We start from the raw sequence: 14,721 nt of genomic DNA on the forward strand, positions 1-14,721 counted from the left end.
TTTGATATAAACAGCTAAGCATAGGCCTTTGAAGGGTAACAGACCTCTTACAACAAGAGAAAAGACTAAGTAGCAAAAAGGGTCATAGCTTACTGCTAAAAACATTTTACCATTACAAACAGTATTCCTATAGCAGAGAGGTCTGTAATAAACTGTTATCAAGGAGACATGAGGTTTAAAATCTCAACATTCAGGTAGCTATTCACAGCAGAAACAGTAAGGGTTAGTCTCCTTATACGCCTAGAAAATTCCAGACTTTTTTCAAAAGTTCTCAAGATTCTGGAGATGTTACAACGTTGGTATGTTACAAGTCAAGGACAATAATTTAGAGCCCTGTAGAAGAGGGGAAAATGTTCTCCAAGAAACCTCCTGAATGCAGTGAGAAGTGCAGCATCAGAAATAAGTGTAGCATCAGAGGTAAAAACAGAAGGAACATGACAAGACCACTCAAGGCATGCCCTGAAGAAAGAAACCTTCCCTTTGAAGAGTATTGGCTTCTGGGTTTGATATTTACAAAGTCACCAATGGCTATCCTATATAGTGAGACAGAATCTTGTGCTGTCATATCTAGCAACAGCTGTTCCACAAGCCTGTTGGAAACAAAACAATGATAAGCAGGATTCACTCCATCAGCCTGAGAGAACCAAAGCTATTTGATTCTTTCCCTTACTGAATCTAGCAGCGCTATTCTATCAGGCTGCAACAGACATAGAAAACAAGGCTATAAAAGCAGTTCTGCTGAAAAACTAGCTTCGCTGGACTCTTCCTGAACCATTTCCATTCTAACTGGTCACTATAAGAACTGCTATGCAACTTTAAGAACTGGTATCTGTTTTTGCTCATTTTCCTCTTTCCTTCACATATCGTTTACTTTCTTTGTCTTGTTTGTTTGTCCTGGATTCTAAGCCTGCGGATACGGCCTGTCTTTTTATTTATTTATTTTGCATAATCAACTCTAGGAGCACTTTCAATTGAAGAATGGAACGAAGGTGTTCTAAGTCTTTCTGTTTGTGACTCTCTCTCTCACACGCACACATGCACACACAGAGGGGGGGGAGAATGAGAGAGAGAGAATGTGTACATTTACTATACACACCCACACATCTATAGTAAAACCCATGGATGCATTTACCAAAACCACAAGAAGGGCATGAAAGTTAACAACAATTAAAATTCCCTTTTAAATATGCTGAGAAATCTTGGAACAAATGTGCTAGTTATTACAGCAATGACAACTGAAGAGCATTCTGGTCTACCACTAATGGTGAGGCAATAATATGCAATTTAAGGTAGTCATTCCAGTATATCTGATCTTACTATCCAAGAAAGTGTATGTTTTTAAGTTTGGCAACAGTACTAGTAAAAGAGAAGGTGATATGTCTATGCTTTGCTTTATGGAAGAAAAATAATTAACTTTATAATTTAGAGCAATTGCATCTAATCCAAATATTATCTGTACCCAAGGATAAACTATGGGCTTCCCTTCTTATAAGTTTTTCTTTATGTATGACCATCTTTCTCAGATGCCTCCACAATAATCTTACAGTAACCTCAAGCATGGGTTAAATATATAAATATATATTTGTTCTTTCTCAAGTCTTACACAATGTGCTATTTTTCCTTTATTTTAATAAAAAGGCTCCTAGGCTCCAGATCTGGAATAGAAGAAATACAAGAAAACCAAAGCTTCTTTTGCAGTTAGTATGACATAAATAATAAATGGCAAATTTGTCATAATGTTTCTAAAACACTGGCAGGGAAGAAGCAGGCAAAAAAATTGAAACAAAACAAAACAAAAAAGACAAAAACATGTGGCACCTTAAAGACTGAGTGTTATATTTTAATGTGAACTTTCATGGACAAGTCCACTTCGTCCCACATGTGGAAACAGAATGGAATAATGGATGATTATTTCTCACTAAGAGCAGGCTATTTATCTAACGAAAACATAGGATACCTGGTCTAGGACTATCTTAACCAAGATTCTGGAATTCCATCAGGGAAGATGTCTACTGTTATTGTTACTATTAAATATTTCAACTGCAGATATTTCCATACAGTAGCTTGAAAGGTTATGCACAGCAAGTTAGAGAGGCAGCTCCTATTTATCCTTGTATGCAGACAATCTTTCTATTGCTATTCAATCTCCAGATTATGCTGACAGTCAGCTTTATAAAGCAAAATAATTAAAATGGAAAAAAAAGTTGCTAGGAGTCTTCATCTAACACTTGTGAGTGACACATAGTTGCAGCATCAATTAAAACCCTGCTGAGCCACCTTCACTTTCACATCAAAGGACTTTAACAGAATCACCAAACAAAAGGAATCTAGGCTGTAAAGCTCTAATGAGAGCTGTTCCACAAGGGGAATTTGACACCATCATTAAATAAAAGCTTATCCTAGCATTTGCAGCTGGACAAACCTGAAATCTGATTATTTGGAATGTGGAACTAAGAGATATCTAAAAAATGCCATGTATCTTTAACGACACACAGAATATAACCAGGCTGTAGTTTTCCATTTTTCTTTAGCCTCCCACTGTCAAGAGTAAAAGGCTGGAAAACAAAAAGTTGAAGGCACAACTATTGTTCTATAAGTACTGTATGTGAAGGACACTTTCACCTCCCTTTATTAGCTATGCTTAGAGGTCAGTTTAGGTGGTAGAATAGCACAGCCTATGTTTTTAATGAGGATGTTTTTATTAAGTATCAGTAACAGGAAGAACAAAAGGTGCACCACATGAAAGCACTATCAAAAGGGAAGCCAAAGAGCAAGAAGTTAATGGCTTTCAGAAAAAGGCTTTCTAGTGAAAAAAGAAGGTTGCTTGTTCCACCACAGTCAACTCATATTCCAAATACAGATTAAATCATCTAATAAAAACAAATCATTCTAATCCAACAATGGCTGGAAATTAAACAAACTGAATTTGGGACGAAGGCATGACCAGATGGATTCCTTCTCAAGAGGACAGACTGCGTATTCTGGAGCTGAGATTAGCTTGATCCCAAGGACAGTTTTACATCAAGCTGCCATTCCAGCCGCTATCCTGACAGCAGAACTCAACATACTTCACACATTGCTGAGATATCTGCCGCAGTAAAATTTATTTCCCTCTTGGTAGCCTACCCTACAGAACCACAACACTTCCTTCTCTATGCACAAAACCAGTAAAGCTGTTCCAAAAATGGACAACTTCTCCACCAGAAAGCCATTCTAATGGCTCACCATGAGAAGGAAAATTCAGTCTAATTTATGCATCATATGCATATTTCACAGAACATTCCATAAAGCTGGCAGCTGTCAAGCTACAGCTGCAGTTAATATGCTGCCTATATTCTTCCAGGGACATGAATTCGACATAGATAAATGTGAGAAATTTGCAACAGTTCTGGAGACAAAAACCTTGCTAAAAGTGCACCACATGAAAGCACTCAAAGTACTGTACTGCTGAAGTACTGAAGGAGGAAAAAAAAAGTTTAAAGCATGAATGTGCAACAGCTGGTGCTCTCTTATCTATCTCCCAGTTTCTGTTCTGCCAAGCCATTTTTGCCACCATATTTTTATTCCTACTTCTGAAAACATGACCCCTAGAAACATTTTAACCCCTAGAAACATTTTAAAACAAAGATAATATTTTAGGTAAGAAATCTGGACACTAACAAATCACTTTCTACGGTTGTGTGCAACTCTTAAAAAAAAAAAGCTTATATCATCCTATATGAGGTACATCAGGCATATCAGAAGTGGAATCAATGAAAGGGAGGATCCACGCATTCACAGAAAGCATTTTGCCACATATAAGTGAAAACTGTACATAAAAATCCCACTTGAAATGTACAAGGAGAAACATTAGAAATTAGGTTTATTGTAGTTTAAAAATTAAGCACATAACTCAGTGAGCCAATGGAATTGTGGGACCCAAGAGAAAATAAGATTACTTTCTCTGCACTGGGAATGATATAAGAAGGATCCTATTAAAATAAAAGAAAAAGCAGATACATTTTCTACACACTCTGTTTTTAGCCATTTTCCCTAATGAGGACTATTTTTGCATGGATGTAGGCCACTTGGTCCAGCTGATGGAAGCTTGAAAATAAATCAGAGTGAAATATACCTTTTCTTCTCCCTTCTTTAAACAGACTGTTAAGTACAGTTGTTTAGTCCTTCAGGCTGCTCTTCTGTCTGGCCTAGAGGCAAAAACTATGCAGCAGTGAGCATCTTCAACTCACCTTTCCTATAACTGTGCAACTTCCATTATTTTTCAGAGATATATATCCTTGCAGATACCATAAGCAGCAGCAAACTTCCACTTTCTCTTTTGCAGTAGATGGAACCCGAGCATATCTCATGACTGATGACAAATACAGTGCTGCTTTGCTAGACGATAATAATCCATTCCACTGAAATCTCTGTTTAGCGAAATCATTGTGTAGTGAAAAGCATTTCCCCACTGGAATGCGTTGAAACCTGTTTAATGTGATCCAATGGGGAAGAATCATCGTTGTCCAGCAAAGATCGGTCATAGGAAAGCCACTGTCTTGCAAAGCTTAGGTCCCAAAAACACCTGTTTTGCAAGCGCGGAGGGAGCTGTCAAAATCGTCTATCAAAAATCGGTTTGCGAAGCAGGGACCAAACATTGTCCAGCAAAATTCTCCCATAGGAATCACTGTTTTGTGAATCACTATAGCGATCACAAAAAGTCAATGTCTAGCGAAAAAACTGTCATGCAGGGTAACTGTCTAGCGAGGCACCACTGTAGATCATAAGGGCAGAAGGACCTCCTATGGCAACCGAAAGCAAGTGGGTGCAGTATGTTTATTTGTACACGTGAAACCTCAAAGCTGATATACTTCAAATGCACATATGGCAGCTCATATGAAGCAGAAACCTGTTACAATTACAAAGTTAAGGAAAGCCTATTTGTCTACACTGTGCACAATAGGGATGGGGAATGTGTGGCAAGGAGTAACCCTGGCATTTTTCATTTCATTTGTCCACCCATTCATATAATGACAATCTCCCCAAATAATGACTCCCCCTGCCCATGTTTTGTGTACATTTATTAACTGAAAACCGGTGGGTTCTCTGGTCTTGCATCTGACAGATCATTAGCAGAACTGACAAATCAAATAATCTGTCAACAGAATGGATGTCTGACTAGAGTTGGTGGGATGTGCCATCAGTCATGAGACCATGCACAAGATGCTGGACTGTAACTGCCCCGCCTCAAACTTTACCTGTGGCTGTGCTCCATGGGACTAGAGGTGCAAATCAAGCAAACCAGATGACCGCATATTGCCCAACAGAAATATAGGATTATATTAGAGTTATACCTTAAATCTGCAGGGCAATTTCCTGTACTCTTAAGTCACTTTGTTTGATGCACAACCACCAGTGCAGGAAGCAGCACCACAGCACATAAAGGTATCCGATTTCATACTAGCTGGTGCATCTTTCTACTGTACAAACCACTAGGGCTAAGATAAATACTGCATGACTGCAGATAACATATGCTGATTTAACACATCTGAGATCTGCCTCCAGCTAAAACTGCGAGAGAGAAGAGAGACTATTGTACATTTGCACTGCAGACAAAAAGTCACAGATAAGAACATTTATCAAACACTTTGACATTTACAAAGTGATTGATTTGAGCTTCAATAACCCAGCTTCCTTCACATTCTTATAGAGAACCACCCCACTCCCTATCCCAAAGAAGAACACTTTACTTGAACTGCTGGTCTTTAGTGCTCCTTGTTTTTGCCAAAAATCGTTCTGCCAGTTTTTCTAAATTCCTGGAGTAATCCATCTCAATCTCAGCCTTCTTCCGGAAAAAATCCTGGAGATCTTGGAGTAGCTGGACTCTAAGCTCACACTGCTGATCAAGACATTTCAGTTGTTCAATAAGCTGGGCTCGAATCTCTGTAAACCAAGAGTAAAAAAAGAAGAAGAATCATACATGATCACCATTAAAAGTGAAGGTGAAGAGAGAATTATACACATTATCTGATCGTGCATGGTGCTGGTACATTGTTAAAGCTAATAGTCTAAAGCAAACCAAAACAGGTATCACCTCATCCTCTGTGTATGTTATGTGCCATTAAGTCAGAACCAACTTCTAGTGACCCTAATAGGAATTTCAGAGTAATTGAGCTATTTAAGGAGTGCACTTACACACATGGATCCAGTGAGTTTCCATGGCCGAGCAGGGAGTTGATCCCAAGTTAGTCTCTTACTCTATCCACTATATCCTGCTGGGTTATTAAAATAAAAATTAAACTGGAAAAATATCCTCCTGAAGTGAAGCAATTAGAAAACTGCTTGGTAATTAATCACTTCACCACCCTGGAGGAAAAGCATGAACCTACAAAATAATGTGCATGGTATTGTGCATAGTGCAATAGAATTAGAACTAGAAGACCCGAAAAGCCATTCAGTCACAAAATACTTTGAATGGCTTCACTTCAGAAGGATATTTTTCTAGTTTAACTTTTATTTTAATTGCATTTCACAGCAAATAAACAGAAGGAATATTGTGTAAGAAAATGAAAATCTGCAAGATGATTATTTTGAATATTCTAGACTGAGGCACACATTCCACAATCTGAATCCATATTCTCCAATCAAAATCAACTCATGTTTAAAGTTGCTAAGGAAACCAAGCCAATAGGTTTCTGCCTGTATCAATGTTTACTAAAAAGAAGACCTCAGCTTTCTTAAAGGAATAAAATTTGATTCCACACATTTTTAAAAGATGCAATTTTATGAATCAGCATACTGTCCTACATTTTCCTTTTCCCCTTTGATTAACTGTATAGATGTGTGTCAACCACCATACTCCGGCTAATAATATATGAGAGGTAAATGCCAGTGACCAACATGAACGATATGACTGTTCTGTAAATTCTGTCTGTAATATGAAATACTGCCTTAAATATAGTGAGTGGATTTGGTATAAATCCAGACTCATAATTTCCTTAATGGTAGTTACAGTCATGATGTAATATTATTTTACTAGAGGACAACATCACCAAATATGGGCAACAAATGTTCTTCAGGATGACATTAAGAATAAAATGGGATGGCCCCATGGACACTGTTTTCTGTTCTTTGGAGGACGGGCAGGACGGGAATGCTATAAATACTGTATTATATAAAATTCAGTTAGTCAAATTAATGTTAAAATTACTCCCCCAAGCTCAATATCAGCAGAAAGCTCATCATGATTAACTATGCCAAAAGATAAGAAAAATAACTACTATTGTGCTTTGGACACTTTGGCCAACATGTAACAAAAGACACCAAGAATCCAATGCAATTCACTTACAAGAAAAGCTTTTGCTGCTGCAAATTCTATCAACCAACAGTGTCAAGGGCACATTCGGCATCCCAACGAAGCAGTCACTGTCCAAAAATGTACTGAATCTCTGTCTAGATAAGAGCCGCAAGGCTGGATAAAGCTGCAATTCCTTGCTGTCAGCTCAAATTCCCTCTAGAAACCTTCCATCAAATTCCTTTGCAGTCTATTCCTAGGTCAAAACCAAAGCACTGGTTGTGCTGGGCACTCCCAGAAGACACCAATTTGGGACTATTCAATTAAGACACTGGTTCTCCAGCTGCATCACTGCAATTAAATGACACACATCAAATTCAGCATACTTTGCCTTTGGAAGGTCCAACAGATCCTCATTCCCGGTTAGGAAAGGTCACAGGAAAGATTATTTCATTTTGAATTGAAAAGGTCCTTTTGACTAAAATATGCAACACAGAGTACTTTTAGCATATGTGTTGCTTTTGTTATGGACTGATAAATGTTTTATATAGAATTCCCAATGTCTCCAATTGCCTTTGGAGATATGCAATTATGTGTTTCATGGAAAATTAAATTAAGCTCACCAGGTAGCAGTAAATCTGGAGACACTGTTGTTGATTATTTTATTTTATTGATATATACATGAGTACTCTACCTTTCTGGTAAGAAATGACGCTAAAAACAGCTCAGGACGATTCCTAAAATTAAAAATTATCACCCCATCATTTATATCTGTTAAGTAAGTTGGTTCCAGGTCTTTTAATGATACATCCCACCCCACCCCAAAGCCAATCAAAATGACTGAACTAGGCATTTTCTTCCATCCCTTCATGGACGCTTAAAATGCAAATGTGAGCTTCCCAACATTGCAACTTATTCATAAAACAGCTTTGTTCCAAGACTGAATTTACAGTACATAATATAAATAAGCAAATCCTAACCTTAGTATTCAGCACACTTCTGCTTTATGTATGGCTAAGGATTATTTGGATACAAAACTCAACAGGAACTGTTTAATTCAAAGGTACTGTATTTAGTTTTGAAGAGTGTTTTATTTTTAAAACAGCCTATTTGAAATATGTGTGCTTACACAATTACGCACATTTGTACACAAACACACACATACACCCTATTCAGGTTTTACATCTCAGATCACAGAGAGAGCTAAAAGGGAGACAGGAGAGGGGACATACACATAAGCTCCACACTCCTGGTGGAATTTTATTTACAACCTTGCATGCTGTATGTAGTCTGAGTGACTAGGAGGGTTTTTTCTGGGCTGGGGAGAGAAGAAATCTTTCTGTTTCTGAAATTCAAAGAGAGTTTCACCTCTCTGCTGAATGTTCTATCCCTTTTTCATTGGTCAGTGACAGTTGTTTGTTACTCTTGATCTGTTCAGCTGGTTGCTAGTATGTGTGCAGTAAAGAAAGCAGTATACCCAAATCTGTAATTTCAAGTGACTGTAAGTAATGTTTTTATTCTTCCTCTTGCAAATGTCTCTGAGTGAATTACTGAGACTTTAAGTGACAGTTAATGGGAAAGGGGTGAATTCTGAGGATAGTTATTATCGTCTGGATTTCTGTGCTTCTACTGGTAGCAAAAAGAGAAATTTACCAGAAATTCAAAACTCTGCAACATCTCCCAACCCAAGAATCACTCCGCTTTACCTGTTATGAAAAGTTCTGAAGCAGAGCCTGTAAATATGTTCAGCTGAGTTCAGTTACAAAGCTCATGTGATTCAGAGCTCTTCCTTACTGTGGTTCCTCATTATGGGAGCTCTGTAAATATATTAAGCTGAAAGTGTTTTAAAGGTTTGCAAGCCTTTGCATTTATCATACAAGTTTCATGTTTATTTAGATGTACTAGCCCATAGGCCATACACCCTGTCAAGTTTCAGAATTTACTGTACAAATATCTAAGTGATTTTCAGGAAGGCAGGACACATAGGCGTGGAGTTTATGTATATGCCATATTCCAACCATCTTTTACCTGAATAGAGTCATGGCTATATGGAGAAGAAAGAAGGATGGTTTTCTATATCTACTAGTTCGGCCTTAGTAACAGATCCTATGTTATATATAGTAGTCTGAGACTCAAATTGTAACTTTGCTTGGAACACATACTGAAAAGATGCCTTAACCTTTAAGCAGCACCCTTGAACTGACACCTCCTTTAAGATCTGGTCTGCCTCTGGTTCTGCTCTATTCAATGTTCCCCAAGGTTGGGAATGTCGGCCCCGCAGCCAAGGCTGCCTGCGGCTCTCAGCAGACCCACATTTTCTTCCAGATGACAGGCGCTGATCGACCAACAAGGCACTCTGCATGTGTTTGGAGCCACGGGTGGTCCCCCCAAGCGGGAAGCAGAGTTCACTTGGGGCACTGGCCAAGGCCACCATGCCGGCTCTTTCCAACCCGCCCCACCCAATGACGAACAGCAACAGATGCTGCTCCCGTCTCATGGCCCCCAGTGGAGGTGGGGCCAGTGATGCCCCTCAAGGGCGCCCTGGCCCTTCCAAAGGTGCGGCTGCGATGCTACCGGATTCAGAGTAGCTCCGCTTCCTTCACGCGAGCCGCCCGAATGGACCCCCCCCCGGTCAAGGCGGGGCCACTCCTGCTCCAGCAACTGCAAGGATTGCGTCTCAGAGCCAAGGTAGGCATGTTCCCCTCCCTGCCCGGGTGGCTGTGTGGCGTCCATCGGCAAGGGAAGTGGGGCTCCGGCAGTGGGAGATGATTCCCCTGCTGGAAAAGGAGGAGGCAAGGGCTGCCGGGCAGGGCCGCCAAAAGCAACGGAGCTGCCACGGCAACGGTGAGAGCAAGGCTCCAATGGGAAGCCCTGGAAGGCAAGTCACACTCGAGGGTGGGGGTGGGCAGCGGAGGGAAGCAACCCTCCCGGAACCACAGAAGTTCCACTGACAAGCAGCAGCACCCCGTGCGGCCTGGCCCGGTTCAGCTTTCCCACCTGGGAAGAGTTGGCTGGGCAGGAAGCAGCAGGATTGCGTGCGCGCTCCTGCCGGGCCACTCGCCCTGGGTGGGGCGCCGCCGAGCCCGGTGCCAGGCCATTGGTGCTTCCTGGGCAGACTTCCCCACAGGGAATGGGTGCTGCTCTCCTGCGAGGGGCACTGGGGGAATGCTTAGCATGAGTGTGACACGTCCACCCGCAAGCACGACACGCCCCTCTGCAAGTGCAACACGCCCTCCATGCATGCAGGGGGACAGAGATCCGTGACTGCGGCCCAGTTCAAGGAAGCCCACAGACCGGCAGCGGGCTGTGGACTATGGGTTGGGGACCCCTGCTGTAGACAACTGAATTAACTTTGCTCCTCAGATGAACACGATACGACAGTAGTCTTCAGCAGCTATAGACTGAGAGTCCCATCTACCTGAAATTTCATCATGAGAAGTATAACATGTTACCATCAAATCCCTCTTTTTTTCTCAGAGTCAACACCTCTTATGCTGCATTCCCTCCCCATTCCACTGCCCTTCTCTTTTATAAAATGATGCAAAATTAAAAACAACAACAATACTGTTGGGATGGTGTATGACACAGTTTAGGGTTAGCTCATAATCCAATGATCCATGGTTTAAATTGTAAATTTTACACAATCAATTGGCTGTTTTATAGTGGTTTATTGATTCCATTATAGCTGGCTGGATAGCTCAGATCTAGCTGCAGAGCCAGAGATTGGGAGTTTGACTCCCCACTGTGCATCCCAGAAGAGGTCGTCTGGCCTTGGGCAAGCTGCACAGTCCCAGGATGCCCTCGGAAGACGGAAATGGTAAACCGCTTCTGAATATTCTTTATCTGGGAAACTCTGAAAAGGGCCACCATAAGTCAGAATTAACTTGATGGCACATGATTAATTCCAACGGAATATTAAGATCCAGTAATAGCTCCTCTTGTAAGTATGCAATAACATTTAGCACTTGAAAACTAAAGGAAAAGATTAAAAGTATCCCACTGGTACATAAGAAAATAAATGTATCAGAAATCAGAAAGAAACACTGAGGGAATGGGAAGGGAGGATGACACCTAGTGAGATATGGGTGATTCATATCTTTTGCGCATCAGACGTTCTTGATGTAACTTGATTTTATTGATTTCTTATAAAGATGGGGTATATAGCAGGTTCAAATAAATAAAAATTGTAGCGCTGGGAGAAAGTAGTGGAGGAAAGACAGGCTGACTTAGAGACACACTTCTTCAACAGAAAGATGTCATGGAATATGGTAAAATGCTGAAATCATTCAATTTTACTGCTTGTTGATTGAGAAAACTGAAATGCTGCCTGACTATCCCAAAAAAGAAACCTATCACTTACTGTAAGACTTCTAATTTGTTTTACCTGGAACTGTATTCTCCGTTACAAAATTATTAAGCCACCCTGGTCATTTCAATTGCTATACATCAGAAAAATTCCCTATCATCTTAACAGTCTCCAGCACTAGCTCTTGAACACCAACCTCATTAATGGATTGATCCTTGAAATGACAGACACCACAAAACAAAACTATCATTTTGTGCATCTACTTTAGTTGTTCTGGGAACCAACCCATTAACCAGGGTTTAAGAATATATGGGAAAAGCAGGTTGTTGTTTCTAACATCTACACGTTACACTTCTGTAATAGTGTAACTCACAGAAATCCCACTCTACAATTTTAAGCTCAAGAGCAGCCAAAAGACCATTTCAAAATTTCATTACCCTACTCTGAATTCCTCAAATGCAGAGGTTGAAAAAGTTACTTTGGAGGAACTACGATTTCTAGATACACCCCACCCCTACCGGTTACAGTGGTTGTATAATTGTGTGAGTTGTAGCTATTTGTTTTTCATAGTTTTTCCAAATTTTTTTCCAAGCTTCATCAGACTGAATACCATGTCCATGTAAAATCCTGATTATGCAAACAACAACCTAACAACACTGCCTTGTATATTCCATACGCCAGGGAAAACCTCTACATTAAGTGACTGACCTCAACATACTTCTGCAGATACCTACTAGGTCAACACTAGTACTCTGCAGTAAATTACCACTATGCTTCCATTAAGAGGGAAAGGAACTGAACAGCTGATTGGGCTGCAGGCAGTGGAGAACAATAGCTCATTGAAGAACCAAGTACCCAATCTGGAAAACTTAGCTACGGAAGAGCAGTCTTGCTCACTGATAATTTTTGCAGTGTTTTGTTCTGACTGCAAATAAAATAAAGTCAAGAATGCTGGAATTTCCTGAAGCTCAGAGAGCTCTCTAAGGCTGTACAATGTCTTCTTGTTATAGCAACGCTTATACAAGCAGGAAGGCTTTTCAGCCCACTGTCAGACCATACTATGGTACAGTGGGTTACTGTCCCAAAGTACTGCTCACAGAAATAGTAAATTGTAAAGCCAATATGTAAACTCACAGAATTGGTTAACTCCTAAACTACATGGCATAAATTAGAAGTCTCTACTCATTCAGTTTTGAACTTCCTTCTCCTTTTAAAAATTCTACTTCCTTGTTTTCTTTGATGGTATCAGTCTACATAAGAAATTAGTGTGCCACTAGGAGGGCAAGCAAGAAAAGGTATAATACACTATTAAGTTTAATTAACAGAACTATTGGTTAGAGTACTGGACTATGACCCAGAAGGCTGGGGTTCAAATCCCTATATGACTATAAAGTTGACTGGGTGTTGCAACCCCAATCACATTTTCTCAGCCTGGCCCATCCTGCAGGACTATTGTAGGAATAAAGTTGGGGGAAGGACAACCACATACACCACCTTGAACTTAGTCAAAAGAGACGCTCACTTGCCCATCTGAACTGGGGAAGGTTTTCTCCCAGAATCAGTTCCTCAACAGGGACAAGTTCAAAAGACATTGATAAAATGGAAAAGAGGAACATGCAATGCAATTTTCAGCCATGTTGTGAGACTGCTTTCCTGCTGCCTTCAAGCAGATTCCATCTTACCCAGCTATTCTTCACTTCCATCTGAAATCAGAAACAAGGAAGGACTGGGAGATACCAAAACAATATAATACCTTTTTCTTTTTAACTTTATAAGCAAATGGAGAAAGAAAGGGGACTGTATTGGATAGTTTTAACTTTAAAGGCTTTCTTAAATCATTTGGGCACAATTAATTTTCAATCACAAAAAGGTAAGCCAGTTGTAATGAGCTGAAAACAAGAACAGAAACTTGTATAATATATTCTTTACAGCAGTGGTCCCGAACCTTGGGCCTCCAGATGTTCTTGTACTACAACTCCCAGAAGCCTTCACCACCACCTCTGCTGGCCAGGATTTCTGGGAGTTGAAGTCCAAGAACATCTGGAGCCCCAGTGGGGACCACTGCTTTATAGTGGTGCCCTGCATGACAATGATAATCTGTCCCATTGAAATACAGTGGTGCCTCACTAGACGATGATAATCCGTTCCACTGAAATTGCTGTTTAGCGAAATCATTGTCTAGCGAAAAGCATTTCCCCATTGGAATGCATTGAACCCTGTTTAATGCATTCCAATGGGGAAGAATCGTCGTTGTCTAGCGAAGATCGGCCATAGGAAAGCCGCTTTGCAAACCGCTGATTAGCTGTTTAAATAGCTTCCTTGCGAAGCTTAGATCCTGAAAATACCTGTTTTGTGAGTGCAGAGGGAGCTGTCAAAATCGTTTTCTAATGAAAATCGGTTTGCAAAGCAGGGACCAAACATTGTCCAGCGAAATTCCCCATAGGAATCACTGTTTTGCACATCGCTATAGTGATCGCAAAAAGTCAATGTCTAGCGAAAAAACTGTCATGCGGAGTAAATGTCTAGCGGGGCACCACTATAGCTGTTTAGCGAAATCATCATCATGCAAAACGCGATTCTCCACTGGAATGCATTGAAACCCGTTTAATGTGTTCCAATGGGGAAAATACCTCATAGTCCTGCAAAGATCACCCATAGAAAAGCCATTTTGCGAGCGCCGATCAGCTGTTAAAATGGATGTCCTGCAAAGCATGGGTCCTGAAAACACAGGGAAGCCATTTTGCAGAGCCGCCGATCAGCTGTAAAAATCGTCATCTTGTGAACAAACGGTCCGTGAAGCACGGACCAAAACACCTTCCAGCGAAAATCCCCCATAGAAATGACTATTTTGCGGATCGCTATATTGACTGCAAAAAGTCATTGTTATGTGGATTTGTCGTTCAACGGGGTCGTCGTCTAGCAAGGTATCACTGTATTTAACATATGTAAATCATATTCCTTATCTGCTATAACCCAACTCAGCAGAAGACTACCTTGGATTTTAACAAATTTCATATTGTTTTCAGATTGTGGAAGAAACAGATGCAGCTTGTACCTTCCTGCAGCACCATGAATATGAAAAGCTGGAATTAAATTTAAAGAGCACTATTAGCAAATCAACACAACAAGTACTTTTACCAGG

The 14,721-nt window shown here is 40.4% G+C and overlaps 1 protein-coding gene across 18 annotated transcripts in view; it reads right to left on the reverse strand.

Moving 5' to 3' along the window:
• The window catches only part of SRGAP2 (SLIT-ROBO Rho GTPase activating protein 2), a 258,963-nt gene that overhangs the window by 175,151 nt on the left and 69,091 nt on the right, over positions 1 to 14,721 (reverse strand). For all 18 annotated transcript variants that reach the window (XR_013544325.1, XM_078391856.1, XM_078391855.1 and 15 more), the window contains exon 3: positions 5,730 to 5,922. Coding sequence is in view for 17 of the 18 variants with exons in the window: in XM_078391856.1 (XP_078247982.1) it covers positions 5,730 to 5,922 (193 nt within the window). In the remaining variant the exon portion in view is untranslated. The remainder of the gene's footprint in view (positions 1 to 5,729; positions 5,923 to 14,721) is intronic.

The sequence above is a fragment of the Pogona vitticeps genome, chromosome 4 (assembly GCF_051106095.1).
Source record: "Pogona vitticeps strain Pit_001003342236 chromosome 4, PviZW2.1, whole genome shotgun sequence".
Taxonomy (NCBI): Eukaryota; Metazoa; Chordata; class Lepidosauria; order Squamata; family Agamidae; genus Pogona; species Pogona vitticeps.